General features: G+C 36.6%; 1 protein-coding gene across 1 annotated transcript in view; it reads right to left on the reverse strand.

Moving 5' to 3' along the window:
• The window catches only part of EML6 (EMAP like 6), a 336,902-nt gene that overhangs the window by 69,787 nt on the left and 249,163 nt on the right, over positions 1 to 17,952 (reverse strand). The window contains exons 18-21 of the mRNA XM_001375291.5: positions 11,608 to 11,708; positions 8,168 to 8,370; positions 5,754 to 5,865; positions 5,388 to 5,515 (exon numbers count right to left, since the gene is read on the reverse strand). Of these exons, the coding sequence (XP_001375328.2) occupies positions 5,388 to 5,515; positions 5,754 to 5,865; positions 8,168 to 8,370; positions 11,608 to 11,708 (544 nt within the window). The remainder of the gene's footprint in view (positions 1 to 5,387; positions 5,516 to 5,753; positions 5,866 to 8,167; positions 8,371 to 11,607; positions 11,709 to 17,952) is intronic.

The following is a 17,952-nucleotide window of genomic DNA, read 5'->3' on the forward strand; positions in this document are numbered from 1 at the left end:
AGGGTTTTAAGAACAGTAATAATAGCTCTAAACAATTGGTATATTCTTTAAGAAAAAATATTTGAGTTAGTTTTAAGATTTCCATTTGATAGAATCATTATTTTGTCCCCCACCTAAATTTACTTGTGTCAAGCAAATGAGGTGTGAGTTCTGACTGAATGCTTTCTGAGCTCACATTTACTGGGTTTTTCCTCACTCCCTTCCACAGTGAAAATATTTAATATTGAAAAAAATGTGATATGCAATGAAAAGCTTCCTAATATCAATCATGTTAATCTAGTTCGTCTTCAGTGTAAAATTTCTATTAGTTAATAAAGACTAGGTTTCAACTGAAGGATTTTCCAAATTAAGCATATTTGCAATGTTTTTTTTAGTATGAGTTTGATAGTGTTAATTAGGTGAAAGGTACAATTGAAGTATTTTCCATATTAATTTCATTTATAGAGTGTGTGTTTTCTCATGATCACAAAAAATTAACTTGTACCTGAAGGCATTTGTTAAGTTGCTCTTTATTATAAATTTCCCTGATACTGAGTAAGATATATTGTCTGACTAAAAGCTTTTTCATGTTGATTACATACATAGAATTTCTTTCCTATGAATTATTTGATGTTTTATAAGAAACTCTCCCATATTCACTACATGCATAAGAATTCTATTGAGAAAGAATTGCTTGATTTACAGTAAGATAGAAAAACCAATGGTAGGATTTCCTCTATTCATTTTATTCATAAGGATTCTCATTCATTATATTTAGAAGCTTTCTCTGTGTGATGATTCAAATATAAACAGGAATGATTGTGACTTCCATGAGCCATCATGATTACTTTGAATTTTGTTTTCATTTGAGTTTGAATACAAAACTATGTCTTCATGATATCAAATCATTTGGCTAGAAAGTGAAAAACTCAATGAATCATTTAGACATTTTCTTTTTATAATGCCAAACATTTAGATATTAGACACCCAGAGGTGATTGATTAATTTTTTGACTTTTCATCTTCATGTTTGCTTGGTTTTCTTTGTATCTCTTATTTGGCTTTGGGTCTAGATGTATCTCTTAGAAAAGTAGTTTGATCATAGAGATGAATAATGCTATGGTCCCCTTATTTGTCCACCATTGTGGAATTTGACTGTAATATGGCCCTGTGTTCAACATGTTTATCAGAATATGAGTAAAAGCATTAATAGAGTCTTCATCAAATCTGCAGATGAGACTGGGAGAATAAACATATTGGATAACACAGGACCCAACATATTTTACCAAGCTCCAGGTTCATACTGTTCAAAGTTATAATTATATAATTATACATATATTCAATTCCATATATAATTATATAAGATATAATAACTGGTTGTAGTCCATTGGAAATGTATAGCAGTGAAAATTCAAATAAAGTAACCATTTCATGAAATATATCATTTATACTAATTAGGACCCAGCTATAGAATTTAGTTGATATAGAATATAGAAATGTAGTAAAAAATGAATAGGAATAAATACAAAGTTTTAGATTTCATTACAAAAGTTATACATATATGTATGTATACACACATAAATATGTATATATATATACATATATGATAGGAGATATGTGTTTAGTTAGCAATTCACCTGAAAAAGATCTCTGGTTTTTAGTAAAGTATAATAAGCTCAATGTGAGTGAACAGTGTAATATGGAAGCCAGAATTAATGGATTTTAGGTTATTTTACCAGAGTTTTGGTAAACCCAGATTTAGGGAAGTTGATAGTCTTATTGGATTCTGCCCTCATCAGACTACATCAGGAATATCATGTACAATTCTGAGAACTACACTGTAGGAAAGACACTTAAATCTCTAGAGAATATAAAGATGGGTTATCAGTACAAAGATGGGTTAATTAGTATGAAGAAGAGACTCTAGATTATGTCATGTGATGATCAGTTGAAGGAAATGGAGATGCTTAGCCTAGAGAATAGTATCATAGCGTCACACATTTTGTTTTTATTTTTAATTTTATTTTAAATTTTAAATTTTTTTACATATAATGCACCTTTTTTTCAATGATGCTGAATATTCTATAGATATATTTCATATCAGTATTTAGGCTATATATTTAAATGCCCTTGAAAAAAATTAAAAGCCCTAAATTCCATTTTTCTATTTAAAGGAAAATTCTTCACATATTTTGAACTAGAAGAGACCTTAGAGAACATCTAATCCAAACCTCTCATTTTATAGATTTAATTTAGGCCCAGAACGGTGAGGTGACTTGCTCTAGGTCACTTGTGAAGTGGCAGGGTCAGAAGAGAAGATTTAAAGTATCTGAAGTATCTGAGAGGTGCGTAAGTTGAAGCAGGATTACACTTCTTCAGCAAAGATCCCATGGGCAGGAATGGGAGTTATGGGTAGAAGTTGCTGAAAGGTAGATTTAGACTCAATGGTAGGAAAAAAAACTTCCTAATAATTAGAGCGGACCATAAGAGAAGGGCTTGCCTAGAGAGCTCCTGTAATATGTTCCCTCTCACTTGAGGTCCTTAAGGCTAGATGACTGCTCATTGGGGACATTATATTGGAGTTTCTTAGTAGGGTCAGGTTGGATTAGATTGCCACTGAGTTCCCTTTAAAATGTGAAATTCTATCTCTAACCCATTTCAGCAGCAAGAATTAGAAAGTGAAATACCATTCAAAATCACCCTAGACAATATAAAATACTTAGGAATCTATCTGCCGAGACAAACACAGGAACTATATGAACTCAACTACAAAACACTTTCCACACAGCTAAAACTAGATCTAAACAATTGGAAAAACATTGATTGCTCATGGGTGGGACGAGCTAACATAATAAAAATGACCATCCTCCCCAAATTAATTTACTTATTTAGTGCCATACCCATTGAACTACCAAAAAACTTCTTTACTGAATTAGAAAAAACCATAACTAAGTTCATTTGGAAGAACAAAAGATCAAGGATATCCAGGGAAATCTTGAAAAAAAATGCAAAGGAAGGAGGACTTGCAGTCCCAGATCACAAACTATACTATAAAGCAGTGGTTATCAAAACAATTTGGTACTGGCTGAGAGACAGAAAGGAGGATCAGTGGAATAGACTTGGCGTAAATGATCTCAGCAAGACAGTTTATGACAAACCCAAAGACCCCAGCTTTTGGGACAAAAATCCATTATTTGATAAAAACTGCTGGGAAAATTAGAAGACAGTATGGGAGAGATTAGGTTTGGATCAACACCTCACACCCCACACCAAGATAAATTCAGAATGGGTGAATGACTTGAACATAAAGAAGGAAACCATAAGTAAATTAGGTGAACACAGAATAGTATACATGTCAGACCTTTGGGAAGGGAAAGATTTTAAAACCAAGCAAGACTTACAAAGAATCACAAAATGTAAAATAAATAATTTTGACTACATCAAATTAAAAAGTTTTTGTACAAACAAAACCAATGTAACTAAAATCAGAAGGGAAGCAACAAATTGGGAAACAATCTTCATAAAAACTTCTGACAAAGGTTTAATTATTCAAATTTATAAAGAGCTAAATCAAGTGTACAAAAAATCAAGCCATTCTCCAATTGATAAATGGGCAAGGGACATGAACAGGCAGTTCTCAGCCAAAGAAATCAAAACTATTAATAAGCACATGAAGAAGTGTTCTAAATCTCTTATAATCAGAGAGATGCAAATCAAAACAACTCTGAGGTATCACCTCACACCTAGCAGAGTGGCTAACATGACAGCTATGGAAAGTAATGAATGCTGGAGGGGATGTGGCAAAGTAGGGACACTAATTCATTGCTGGTGGAGTTGTGAATTAATCCAACCATTCTGGAGGGCAATCTGGAACTATGCCCAAAGGGCGATAAAAGACTGTCTGCCCTTTGATCCAGTCATAGCACTGCTGGGTCTGTACCCCAAAGAGATAATAATGAAAAAGACTTGTACAAGAATATTCATAGCTACGCTCTTTGTGGTGGCCAAAAATTGGAAAATGAGGGGATGCCCTTCAATTGGGGAATGGCTGACAAACTGTGGTATATGTTGGTGATGGAATACTATTGTGCAAAAAGGAATAATAAAGTGGAGGAATTCCATGGAGACTGGAACAACCTCCAGGAAGTGATGCAGAGCAAAAGGAACAGAACTAGGAAAACATTATACACAGAGACTGATACATTGTGGTACAATCAAAGGTAATGGACTTCTCCATTAGTGGCAATGCAATGTCCCTGAACAATCTGCAGGGATCTAAAAAACACTATCCACAAGCAGAAGATAAACCGTGGGAGTAAAAATACTGATGAAAAGCAACTGCTTGACTACAGGGGTGGAGGGGATATGACTGAGGAGAGACTCTAAATGAACACTAATGCAAATACCAATAACATGGAAATGGGTTTGAATCAAGAACACATGTGATACCCAGTGGAATTGTGTGTGGGCTAAGGGAGAGGTGGTGGGAGGGGGGGAAGGGAAGAAAAGAAAATGATCTTTGTTTCCAATGAATAATGTTTGGAAATGACTAAATAAAAATAAAAAAAAAACTACAAAAGCCTAAAAAAAAAGTGAAATTCTATGATAATCAGGTAACTTCATACAATATAAGTATATTATATTAACTTTTATCAGAAAAGAAATATACAGTAATCTCGTTTCCTAGTTATAGCTCAAAAACAGAGAACTATTGATTTAAAAGGGGCTATTAGAATCACTCAAGAAAATAGCTAGCTTTTGCATGGCTTTTTAATGTTTGTAAAAGTGATACACAAGTAAATTTCATTCAATTCTCACAGCAACCCTAGGAGGTATTATTATCCCTATTTTATATAATAAGAAACTGAGGCAGACAGATTAAATGACTGGCCCAGAGTAACACAGTCAGTAGGCATCTGAGACTGGATTTGAATTCAGGTTCTTCCTGACTCCAGGTCGAGTACTCTACCTACTTTGCAACCTAGCAGATTCAGGAAATGTTCATAAAGTTGAAAAGTCATTTTGTGTGCAATGGACAAATTTTATAAAAGAGTATCTTAGCACAAACACATTAAATTGGTAGAAAAAATGTCTGAAATTATAGTTTCAGGGAGATTTCCAGCAGGAAAAAAAGGAACCAACATCTGATACTACAAAAGACACAAAGCTTATTTACCCTCATGCAATCAGTTCATAAAAACTCTATTGTCACCAAACCTAAAATCATAGACTTGTTCTTCACCACTTGATTAGCTGCCCCCTAATATTATAGGATTTATCAAGCCAGCCTTTGATGCCTTAAGGAGCACCACACAATGTGATTTATTTTAGACCTTGCTATTGCTCAGGATAGCCTTGTAGGACAGATTATTCTTGTGTTAAATAACTGTGAGGTAAGAGAAACTGTACCTGAACAAGCAGAGTCATAGGGCCACTCTTATCAATTTCAAGTATCTCTCCATTTTTGGTCCCTACTAGGATATGTCCATGTCCCAAAGTGATGGCACGAATTGAAGGATTGTCTTCCAAGAGCAAACCTATGTGGAGGGGAGGGCGGAGAAATTGTATGTGACAGTATTAAAGATGGAAGGAATAGAAATATTATTGAGTAGGAAAACAATTTGTAATCATTTTCTAAGTGTTTAGCCATTACTTCTTTGTGGTTTCTACCAAAAGGCATGCGTGTGTAGAGAGTGATGAGAATGGATGAGGTCCTTTGAGAGTGACCCATTCATAGGAATAGAACCATTATTACTATGTATTCAGAAATGGCACCTTTAGAGCTAGTTGATAATGCAGATCTTTTAATAGCATAAGTCTTCAAGCATCTCTCAAACATATCATCCCAGAGTTCCACGATTCCATCTTTTCCACCTGTTACAAAACCCTGTAAAAGTAAAATGCAGAGTATATATAGACATCCATCTTTTAGTATGAGACATTTAATTTTTATTTAAAATAACATATCCACTCAGTGGAGGTGGAATTTTTTTTTTGCCATTGTTTTCAAAGTACAAATCAATATATTTGGTCCCAAAGTCACCAAAAATTCTAGTTATATTCCACAGTTAAAAAAAAATCTTTTATATTTATATTCAATCTCAGGAGAAAGCATATACATTTTGTCATATAAAATTATTTTGGCCATGGCTTCTCATCTATAAATTAAGGGGATTGGACTAGATGAGCTTTTCCAAATAAAAATCTGGGGTTCTATGGTCCTACTATGTTGTTCATTAGCATGTAATTAAATGTCATCAATTTCTACACTAATTAAAACTTGGATTAATCTTTTGGAAAACTGGCAGGCAAATTGCTTGACAGATTGGCTATTAAAAATAAAGTTATCTTTATCTTTTGATCAAGGCATATGATTTATTGGTATTATCTCTGAACTTTACTTTTGGCAACTCACCACACACACCAAATGCCCTTATTCATAAGTCATTTGTTCTTCTTTTTCTTCTTCTTTTTTTAAAGCAAAATACCAAACAATACTTAATTCTGTATCGTCTCAGATACTCATTCCAATACATTTCAGTGGAGGCAACAGAGAAGATAAAAGAGACTTTCCTTAACACCAGTATATCTGGCTTCAAGTTGGGTTTCTGATAGGTATTGCCTGTGTGACTCTGGACAAGTCACTTAACTTCTTGTTATACTAGGCAATTCTCTAAGAGAAGGTGCCAATCTGCATAGGGAAAAGTTTCCTCATCTGGAATGGGCTGAGTCCTTTCCCTTGCCAAAAAATAACACTTATACATTTAAATACTATCACTCTCATTTTATATAGGGAGTTACATCCTGCAAAGTCCCTGTTGTTTCTATGATTTTGATGCTAAACTTGCCAAGCAATACAAAGGTAAACCAATGTTCCCAAAGAACCAGAAAAAAAACCCCATAACATAGTAGAGAAAGAAATAGCCCTGAAGCCAGGGAGAAATACCAGAGTTCAAATTCACCTTTCACATGTACTGGCTGTCAGCATAGTGCTTGGTGCATGGGAAGCCCTAAATAAATGCTTGTTGACTGATAGATTGACATTAATCATTTTAGGCAACTCTCTAAGACTATGGTGTGGGTGGGAAAATGTTCATTCCTAGTCTTTTTTTTTTAAAGCATTTCTTATTTTTAATGAAAATAAATATATTAATCAGAACAATACATCCAGAAACCAGTTATTCTACATTAAAATATGGGAGGATTTTTTAAAAATTGGGATTCATCTAAGTTGGATTGTCTACAAGTCAATGTCAACCCTAAAAGCCAGGTTTGACCTGATAAGGTCTGGTTAGAGAGCTGAACTGCCTGGGGGTCTGAGAAGCTCTGAGTTGAAAGGACATTCCAACCAATCAAGATTATGGAATTCATTTTTTCTTGCAAAATAGGTGAGATTAATTGCTTACAAAGAGCACTTTGGAGAAATCAGCACTTTCTGAAATCTCCTCTGAGGATATGGCAATTTGACAGAGATAAAATGCAAATAAGCTGCATGACAGGATTTAGATTTAGAAGGGACCTCAAAAGCCAGCTAGTCTAACTATTTTATTTAAAAGATGAAAAAACTAAATTCTAGCACGTTTAAGTAATTTACTCAAGGTCACAAAGGTGGCAGGATTGGGATTTGAATTCAGGTCACCTAACTATAGATTCAGTACTCTTTCCATTGCATAATACTGTTTGGAGTAGTAGTATAGTAGGTGGGCAGCAGCAGACTGCAACCCAGCATTCTTATCAATGGTTTAAAATTGATAGTCACTCAGGCAGATTGGATTGGTCCAGTCTTTGGGGTCTGTTTTTGCAGGCAAAACTATTTTGTTATAAATAGTATTCATATTCTGCTAAAATAGTCCTCTGAGTTGATCTACAAGGTGTACAAAGACTTTCCTCATTAATTCTTAGACAAAAGGCCTGAGAGAATTTTTGATTATGTTTTCTTTAACTGCCCATGATTTTTTAAAAGGTGATTGTTGTGCAGATGGAAAAAGAAAAAAAAAGTGGGAGAAAGAAACAAAGAGAATTTTTTTAAAATCTCCAAATTATTTCCCCCCCTACTTTTTCCTAGCTACTACTTCCCAAATGGAATGATCAATCTTGTCCTTTTCCCAGATGCCTACTTTCTTTTGATCCCCCCCCCCCAATTCATTATGTAATTGGGTGGCAACAGACTTTTAAATAATAAACTATACCTTATCCAATGCATGCATAGCGAAAACAGGCCCATCATGAGCTTTGACAGTCTTAAGTAAAAGAGTATCTTTCCAAATAAAAATATCTCCAGTAGCAGCTCCAGAGAAAACCAGGTCTTCCATGCGTCCATAAGAAACAGACATCATTGTTTCCAATTTCCCAATACTGCCAAAGATTCCTCGTTTAGATGTGAAGCCCCCACCTGGAGTTGGAGGGAAAAAGGTTTATTGTGTGTGTGTGTGTGTGTGTGTGTGTGTGTGTGTGTGTGTGTATTTTTGTGTGTTATATATAAAACCCTTACTTTCCATCTTAGAATCAGGACTAGGCAATGGGGGTTAAGTGACTTGCCCAACTAGGGAGCATCTGAGTCCAGATTTGAACTTGGGAGCCCTGTCTCCAGGCCTGGCACCCTACTTATTGAGCTACTTGGCTGCCCCTTATGTCACTTTTTTTTTTTAAGCCCTTACTTTCCATCTTGGAGTCAATACTGTGTATTGGCTCCAAGGCAGAAGAGAGGTAAGGGCTAGTCAATGGGGGTCAAGTGACTTGTCCAGGTCATACAGCTGGGAAGTGTCTGAGGTCAGATTTGAACCCAGTACCTCCCTTCTCTAGGTCTGACTCTCAATTCACTGAGCTACCCAGCTGCCCCCCATTATGTCACTTTTTAAAGTTAGGCTGATGGCATGGTCTTTCTTTCTTTCTTTTTTTTTTAAATTTTATAGTATTTTATTTGATCATTTCCATGCATTATTCATTAAAGACAAAGATCATTTTCTTTTCCTCCCCCCCAACCCCCATAGCCGACGCGTGATTCCACTGGGTATCACATGTGTTCTTGATTCAAACCCATTGTAATGTTGTTAATATTTGCATTAGAGTGTTCATTTAGAGTCTCTCCTCTATCATGTCCCCTCAACCGCTGTAGTTGGGCAGTTGCTTTTCCTCGGTGTTTCTACTCCCTCAGTTTCTCCTCTGCTTATGAATAGTGTTTTTTCTCCTAGATCCCTGCAGATTGTTCAGGGACATTACACCGCCACTAATGGAGAAGTCCATTACGTTCGATTGTACCACAATGTATCAGTCTCTGTGTACAATGTTTTCCTGGTTCTGCTCCTCTTGCTCTGCATCACTTCCTGGAGGTCGTTCCAGTCTCCATGGAACTCCTCCACTTTATTATTCCTTTTTGCACAATAGTATTCCATCACCAACATATACCACAGTTTGTTCAGCCATTCCCCAATTGATGGGCATCCCCTCGTTTTCCAATTTTTGGCCACCACAAAGAGCGCAGCTATGAATATTTTTGTACAAGTCTTTTTGTCCATTATCTCTTTGGGGTACAGACCCAGCAGTGCTATGGCTGGATCAAAGGGTAGACAGTCTTTTATCGCCCTTTGGGCATAGTTCCAAATTACCCTCCAGAATGGTTGGATCATTTCACAACTCCACCAGAAATGAATTAATGTCCCTACTTTGCCACATCCCCTCCAGCATTCATTACTTTCCATAGCTGTCATGTTAGCCAATCTGTTAGGTGTGAGGTGATACCTCAGAGTTGTTTTGATTTGCATCTGTCTGATTATCAGAGATTTAGAACACTTCTTCATGTGCTTATTAATAGTTTTGATTTCTTTGGCTAAGAACTGCCTGTTCATGTCCCTTGCCCATTTATCAATTGGGGAATGGCTTGATTTTTTGTACACTTGATTTAGCTCTTTATAAATTTGAGTAATTAAACCTTTGTCAGAGATTTCTATGAAGATTGTTTCCCAATTTGTTGTTTTCCTTCTGATTTTAGTTACATTGGTTTTGTTTGTACAAAAGCTTTTTAATTTGATGTAGTCAAAATTATTTATTTTACATTTTGTGATTCTTTCTATGTCTTGCTTGGTTTTAAAGTCTTTCCCCTCCCAAAGGTCTGACATGTATACTATTCTGTGTTTACCCAATTTACTTATGGTTTCCTTCTTTATGTTTAAGTCATTCACCCATTTTGAATTTATCTTGGTGTAGGATGTGAGGTGTTGTTCAATTCCTAATCTCTCCCACACTGTCTTCCAATTTTCCCAGCAGTTTTTATCGAATAGTGGATTTTTGTCCCAGAACAAAATTTATCGTATACTGTCTTGCTGAGGTTGCTTTCCCCCAGTCTATTCCACTGATTTTCCTTTCTGTCTCTTAGCCAGTACCAAATTGTTTTGATGACTGCTGCTTTGTAATATAGTTTGAGGTCTGGGACTGCAAGGCCCCCCTCATTTGTGTTTTTTTTTTCATTATTTCCCTGGATAAACTTGATCTTTTGTTATTCCAAAATGAACTTTGTTATGGTTTTTTCTAAATCAGTAAAGAAATTTTTTGGGAGTTCAATGGGTATGGCACTAAATAGATAAATAAGTTTGGGTAGGATGGTCATTTTTATTATATTGGCTCATCCTATCCATGAGTAGTTAATGTTTTTCCAATATGGCATGGTCTTTCTTGAGTGCCCCGTTGGGTTAGTGCTCTGTCCTCAAATTATCCTGCATTTTACTTCCTCTCTCTATAGAATTTGTATTCATCTGTGGAATATAAGCTTCTTGAAGTCAAAGACTGCTTCATGGTCTCAGGTCACTCCTTCAATACAAACTGTCCTACCTAACGTGCCTTAATCTAGTCATTTGGCTATGAAATGGAGAAGAGGTCTAGTATTATAATTTAAGGGTTTAGAAGGCTCAGGCTACAGTTTTTTATTTACTTTTTTATTTTAAGGATAAGAGAGACCTGGGAATGTTGTGGGTGACAGTGAATAATCATGTAGGTAGGAAAAGACTGAAAAAAAAGGTGATTATAGGGGCACAATCTGTTGGAGGAAATGGGAAGAGATGGGTCCATGTTCTTGTGGTAAACACATTTTGTTTCTTGAAACATAGTTCCTAGACAGTGTACATGAACCCCTGCTCTTCTGAGGAGGAAGGAAGATTGTGGATTTCCTGATTATTATAATCCTTGAAGCTAGCCTTGTAACCAAGAGAAAGGAGATGCTTAGGACCAAGTTTAGGAACCTGTCTTACGGGATATCCCAAATTCTAGAGTTTCCAAGGCCAAGAGTTTGGGGATTGAGCCTTGTAGAGAGGGAAGAGGGTTTCCAAATGCAAGAGGAGCATTTGGTTGTATAAGACAAAGCCAATGAATTATTTTGTCAGTGGAAGTCTGATGGGAAGGGGATTCTTTATTCAGCTGATCCCCAAATAAACTTCAGGAGGAATATAAACCACAGATTAGCACTCTGATTCTGGGGGAGAGTCCTTAGGACTCTGTGAGAAAAAGGTAAATACTAGAATGTCAAAGAAGCATGTATCTTCAACTAGGATTAGAAAAAAGACTTGCTTTCTTCCCCCTAAATGCTATTACAAAAATAACGATAAATTTAGACAAATGACATATTCAAAAACAGAAGTACCTGCTTGCTGCCAGAATTTGATGTGCTTTATCCCAACGGTAACCAGTCTGTCCACATGATGTGGGTTGCACTTCACTACAAATATCTTTTCTTTATGACCTCTATAAAAGAGAAACAGAAAAAAATGCTAGGTTGAACAGATAAAAAAATTTAATGAAATAATAAATGGAATATTTTAAATATTTTTCATCTTAGGCCATTTGTTTGGCCCAATTTCCATTATGAATATTTATGATGCACATATGGAGTTTGGAGGGAAATCGTCAATATATATATAGATCCATACAAAGTCTTAAATGAATCAGTCAGTGCTTTTACTTCTTTTTTTTTTTTGAGTCATTATACCTTACCACAATGTCAACATCAGTATTCTTCTAATTGCGGTTTAAACAATGAATGCATAATATATATTAATTATCATTTTCTATTTTTATTTGTTTTACAGAAGACCATATTTAAAAACATGCCAACTAGTGGCCAGTCTAGGCTCCATATTGCTAGGATGGTTCTTGGATAACAGATATATTGATATGTGTGACAAAGGAGAGACACATGGTGGGCACAATTATTCTGTAGTATATAATTATTATTATGCTGTGCACAAAAAATGAGGTCAAAAGTAACATTCAGGTATGTATAATCAGACCAAGGAGATGTGAGGGTAAGTTATCAATTATAGGCAGATAGCCTGAGTCTTGCTCTGGTACTCACAGAAAGCCACCAGCATAATTGATAGATCATCGAGGAAAGCTTTATGGTAGAATGCAGACAAGAACTGAACAGGATGGGGAAAAGCATGGATGGATCACAATCTACACATTCAGTAGAAATACCCAAATTAGGGGGCAGTTGGGTAGCTCAGTGGATTGAGAGCCAGGCCTAGAGATGGGAGGTCCTGGGTTCAAATCTGACCTCAGACACTTCCCAGCTGTGTGACCCTGGGCAAGTCACTTAACCCTCATTGCCTAGCCCTTACCCCTCTTCTGGCTTGGAACCAATACACAGTATTGATTCTAAGGTGGAAGTTAAGGTTTAAAAAAATAAAAGGAATACCCAAATTAATTAGATTATGGATCTATGACTGGTGCCTTTTTCTTGCCTAGTATCTTCTTTGACTTCTGCAGTCCATTCTTAACTTGAAGTGTTACTAATGTATGAATTTCTGACTACAGAAACAAGACTATGTAATGGCTCAAGCCCCTGTGTAGGATTGGATCAATTTATTATTTATTGTACCTTGAAACTACCAATGTAAGTCTTCATTTGGGAGATATCCTAATTGGCAGAAGACTCTATTAAGGGTAGCATATTATTTTCTTTCTGCTTGCTTGCTGAGTTACTATTTTAGAACATACCTACATATAGATAGGTATCACCATACAAAAATGTGCACAGAACCGTTTGTAATCTCTTACTTTGCCCATTAAAAGTTCCACAAACTTTCCCCTTTCTTTTTAACTTTTAAGAAGCTTCCCTGCTCAGGATTTTCAACTCTCACCTCCATTTTAAGGTAACAGTAGCTTTATCAAAGTCATCCTAGCCTAATTATAAAAAGTTGCATCGTAAAGGCCTCCCATGCAGATAACAGCTACCTGTGTCTGAAGCTGCCGAGACTATTAATTATGTGTCAAGGCTTAAGTGCCCAACAGTCATGAGTTCTGAAAGTCCTCTGGAACTTAGCCACTTGTATCTGGCCAATTAGTGCTCCATCAACCGCTGAAGGTTAGGGTTAGTAAAATCAAATCAAGGTGTCCAATCAAAAGTGAGATTTTTACTGAAAAACATCAGAAATAAGGTTTTCCCTCTCTACATAGGCAAGAAATATCCAGCTCAAATTGGACTGAAGATTTACAGTGCCGGAAGATGAACTGCTGCCTGCTCTCCCCAGAGATGACAGCTCTTTGTCAGTGTGGAGACAGATCTGAGAGGAGTTTTCTAGGCTTTGGTATTCTAGTGCCCTCCTCTACCATCTTGTGAATCAGAGTGGTGTTGTTACTCAGCTCACATGACCACCAAACCACTACCAAAGGGAAAGAAGGGCACACTGCGCAACTTGTGTCCCAAGAATATACTCTCTGTTCTGCACCTTATTCCTGTCCCCATCATCTCTACCCTACACATGTTCTACTGCACAACTACCAGACCCTTCCACTGTGCTCTCTGGAAATCCTTGCTCCATAGTTAACAACCTTATTTCATCTTCGACTTAACCTTTCATCTTCTTGCACTCACTGAGATTTCTCTTTCTCCTGGTGAGGAAGGGAGGAGGCATAGTAGATGGAGCACTAAGCTTGGATTAAGGAAGATGAGTTCAAATCTGACTTTAGACACGAATTAACTGTGTGACACTCAACCTCTATTTGCCTCTATTTCTATAGTAGAAATGCTTATTTCCTCCCCTTCCCCTGTGTGATAAATTCTGATTGTATTGCGGTTTCACTTATACCCTCTCCCCATTGGTCACAGTAGGGGGAGTCAGAATACTGCTTACCTTCATTGCCACTTCCTGACTCCCACTACCATCATTACACAGTAACCTTTCTTCCTTTGAGGTTTTTATAATCAGAATTTATCACCCAGTCTGGTAGCTGGGGTATTAGAGAGCCCCAGGATATTCTTCTTCCTTCTTTAGCATTTGACTCAGTCTTTTTCTTTTTACCTTCCAATTCTTGTCTTCATTCTAGGGTACTATAATATACCTATTGATACTCTCTCAAATATCCTAAATCCCCAATTCCTTGATTTGCTAATATTTCATAATCTGCTCTACCTACCTCAGCTGTACCCCAAAATAGTAAAACCTTTGATGTTGCCATAGCTCACAACTCTTCTATATTCACGAGCTCTGAAATTTCTTTATCTGATCAGTCTTTTATTATTTCATCTTTCCTTCTGCCTTATGACTTCTAACACTGTTCTTTAGTCTTATTATGACCTTTAATCCCTTTACCCCCAAGTTCTTTCCCAGGTAATTACCTGGTTATACTCTCCTTCTTGACCAATTGGTGAACAAGTCCAATTCCAAACTATTCTCTATACTCACATCTCTTGCTCCCTTATATTATTACCAATCAGACCTTTCCAAGCCCCAAACTTGCATTACTTCCATCATATACTTTACTCTATTTATATGTTGTTAACTGGAGTTAGAGATAATCACAAAGCTATCCTTATTGGGGCTACTACAAATGTATGTTATATAATTTCAACTGGGCTTTCACTTCAACAAGACAATCCTTTTATACTTTCATAATTGGCTCAACATCCTACTCATCACCTGGGCTATTCAAAAACTTTTTAATTCTTCTTTAAGTCTCCCATGGCAGGCCTACTCTTTTACAGCTGAGGACTGGTCTCCTACATCGCAAAACAATATTAGCTCCCTCTTCTCCCCTCCCCTTCTCCCCCATTTCCTCCTTTACCCATGTCTCAAAGGAAGTGGCCCTTCTTGCCAAGGCAAACCTCTCTTTGTAAACCTTCAAACCCATTCCATCCTATCATCTCCAGCAGATCTCTCTTTAACATCCCCATTTTCCACTAATCTTCAGCTTTTCCCTATCTACTATTGTTTCTCTGATGGCCACAAACACATCTGGTATTCCCAATCTTAAAAAACAAACAAACAAAAACCTATATCACTTCATCTAAACTGTCTGTGCCAGTGTGGCTAGTTTTTCCTGGGCAGCTCCAATTTGGGGTGGGTGGTTGTCTCTTGTCCCTTTCATGGCTGAACTCCTTGAGAAAGTCATCTACAATAAGTATATATACTTCCCCATTAGCTCTCTCTCTTTCTCTCTCTCTCTCTCTCTCAAAAAAATCCTCATCTTTGGTCTTGGAACTCCATGGTTAGGCATATGGGATTGTGACTTGCCCAGAGTCACACAGCTAGGAAGTATCTGAGGTCAGATTTGAACCCAAGTCCTCCTGACTCCAGGCTGGGTTCTGTATCCATTGAGCTATCTAGTTTTCCCCTTTATAGCTATTTTGATTGGTTATTTTATTAGTTTCCATGGATTAAACTATGATAGGCTGGATTCTCAGGTCCATTTACCCAGCCCTATCCTTTCTCCTAAACCCTAGTCTTGAATCAACTGCCTATTGTACTTCAACACTCCCCAAAAAGAATTCATTATTTTATCCTCCAAGTCCTCCCCTCTACCAAAATCCCCTATTACTGGTCAGAGCACCACCTCCCAGTCATGTAGGCTTGTAGCCTCAGTGTCGTCTTTGTCTCCTCATTTATAGTCATCTCACATACCTAATCTGACTTCAAGTTTTGCGTTTCTACCTTCACAGCATCTCTTGTACTCGTCTCTCTACTCATATGGCCATCATCCTGGAGACTCAGTTATCAGAGTGACCTTAAGGTTCAGGTCTGACTCTCCTATTTAATAAATTGCAGTTGTTTGCTCTTTATCTCCAGGATCAAATACAAAATTCTCTGTTTGATATTTAAAGCCCTTCAATGAGCCAGGCCCTTTGTAAGTTTCCATTCTTATATTTCACAAGTTTCCATTTTTTCTTCCATTTTATTCCCTTCCATGCTATCTAAACATCCAGCAGCACTAAGTAGTGGCTATTTGTCATGGACTAAAGCTCTATAATTGGCTAACACTGACAAGGGCAATGCAAGAAAGGATATTTTACATTAAAGGAGATTTAAATTACTCATCAAATTAACATGGAGCCACAGACCCAACCTGAAAAAAATTGGATCAGGTCTCAGAAATCTTGTGGCAAGAATACAAATAAATTGCTAATCCAATGAACTCCTTTAGCTATTTTGTTCACTATTCTATCACTGATAAGTAAAGGCTGACCTAGTAAGAAATTTACTTGAGCTATATATATTTATATATATATATTGGTTTAACCCCATCAGAAAATCTGTACTCATTTTCTTATTTTTAACCCCCAAATCTTATAAGGTAATAAGCTATAAAAGAGATGAAGAGACAATAGCTGATCTTTTGTATAATTTAAGGCTTTCAAAGTACTTTCCTCACAAAAATCCAATGAAGTGAGGCAATCCAAGTAGCATTATCTTATTGTTACAGCTGATGAAACTGAGGCTCAGGTTGGCTTGCTCAAGATGACTCAACTATCAAGTGACCCTGTTGCTATTAAGTATTCTCTCCTGTGTGAATACTGAGACAAGACCTGAGAAATAAAGGTGGCATCCTCATTGTACATAGTTATTGGCTATTCCAAGTGCATAGAGTGTACTAAAACTTCCACAGAGATGGCAACTTTTCTATAATGATGTGGATGTTACCAAACACGATAATGACTCAAACTGACATTATACTTGAACATTAGTTTATGAAGCGTTTTTCTCCTAATAACCTTGTGAAGTTGTTCTTGTCAGTTGAGAAAAATGAGGCTCAGGTTTAATAGACTGTTCTGCAACCCACAGATTATAAGAGCGCAAGCCAAGACTTCAGCCCAGGTTTACTGACTCCATTAATGGAGCTTTTCCCACTACATGGTTCTGCTTCTCTGAGGGCTACTTCTTTCTTCCATTTCTATTTATAGGTCTGAGTGAACAGCTGGTTAGCCATCCACAGCTGTGGAAGGCTTTCCAGATGGAAAATGGCACAATTGTTTCTTTTGAAATTCAGACATATGCTTTCCCTGAAATTGTCTACAAATGCAGTTGGCATGTTTTCATAGACAGAACCAATTAAAATTCAGTACCTTAAAATAAGAGAAGCCTAGATGGAAAGCAAAGATCCTGATTAGGATCTGGGGTAGGTGATATTTGACTGAAGCAAGGAATATTAGGGAGAAAGGCCATCTAACTAACTTGTTTTAGTTTCCTCAAACTTAAACTTTTTGGTCCCTTTGGGTTTTGTCCTGTTTTTATTTTTAATCATCCCATTTTATATGTTTTAATTTTGCAAACTGCCTTAGGTCTTTTAAAACAGTAAATAAATCATTAAGAAAACACACACAAAAATTCTACAGCTTAGGACTTAATCACTGAAATTAAGAACAAATACCTTAGATCTAACCCAGCCTTATTCAACATCCTGGAACCCTATATATTCATGCATTAGCATGAATTGCAAAACCTATGGTTAATTTTATGGAGAAGCTTTTTTTTTATGACCAAATGAGAGTCAGGGTTTAAATTCCTTATTTAAAAATTAGTACAGATTCATGACAGAAAGTTAATTAAAGGGTGGGGAGGGAAGCAAAGTGACACTGTTTCAGGCAACAAATTGTCTTTTTAGATCTCCACTGCCAATTATTTTGGCCTGTAACCAATGCTGGGTAAACAGCTAAGCTAACTGTAAGGAAGGGGTGGGAAGTAATGTTTGGGGCATAGCTGAATCAGCAGGG

The sequence above is a fragment of the Monodelphis domestica genome, chromosome 1 (genome assembly GCF_027887165.1).
Source record: "Monodelphis domestica isolate mMonDom1 chromosome 1, mMonDom1.pri, whole genome shotgun sequence".
Lineage (NCBI taxonomy): Eukaryota > Metazoa > Chordata > Mammalia > Didelphimorphia > Didelphidae > Monodelphis > Monodelphis domestica.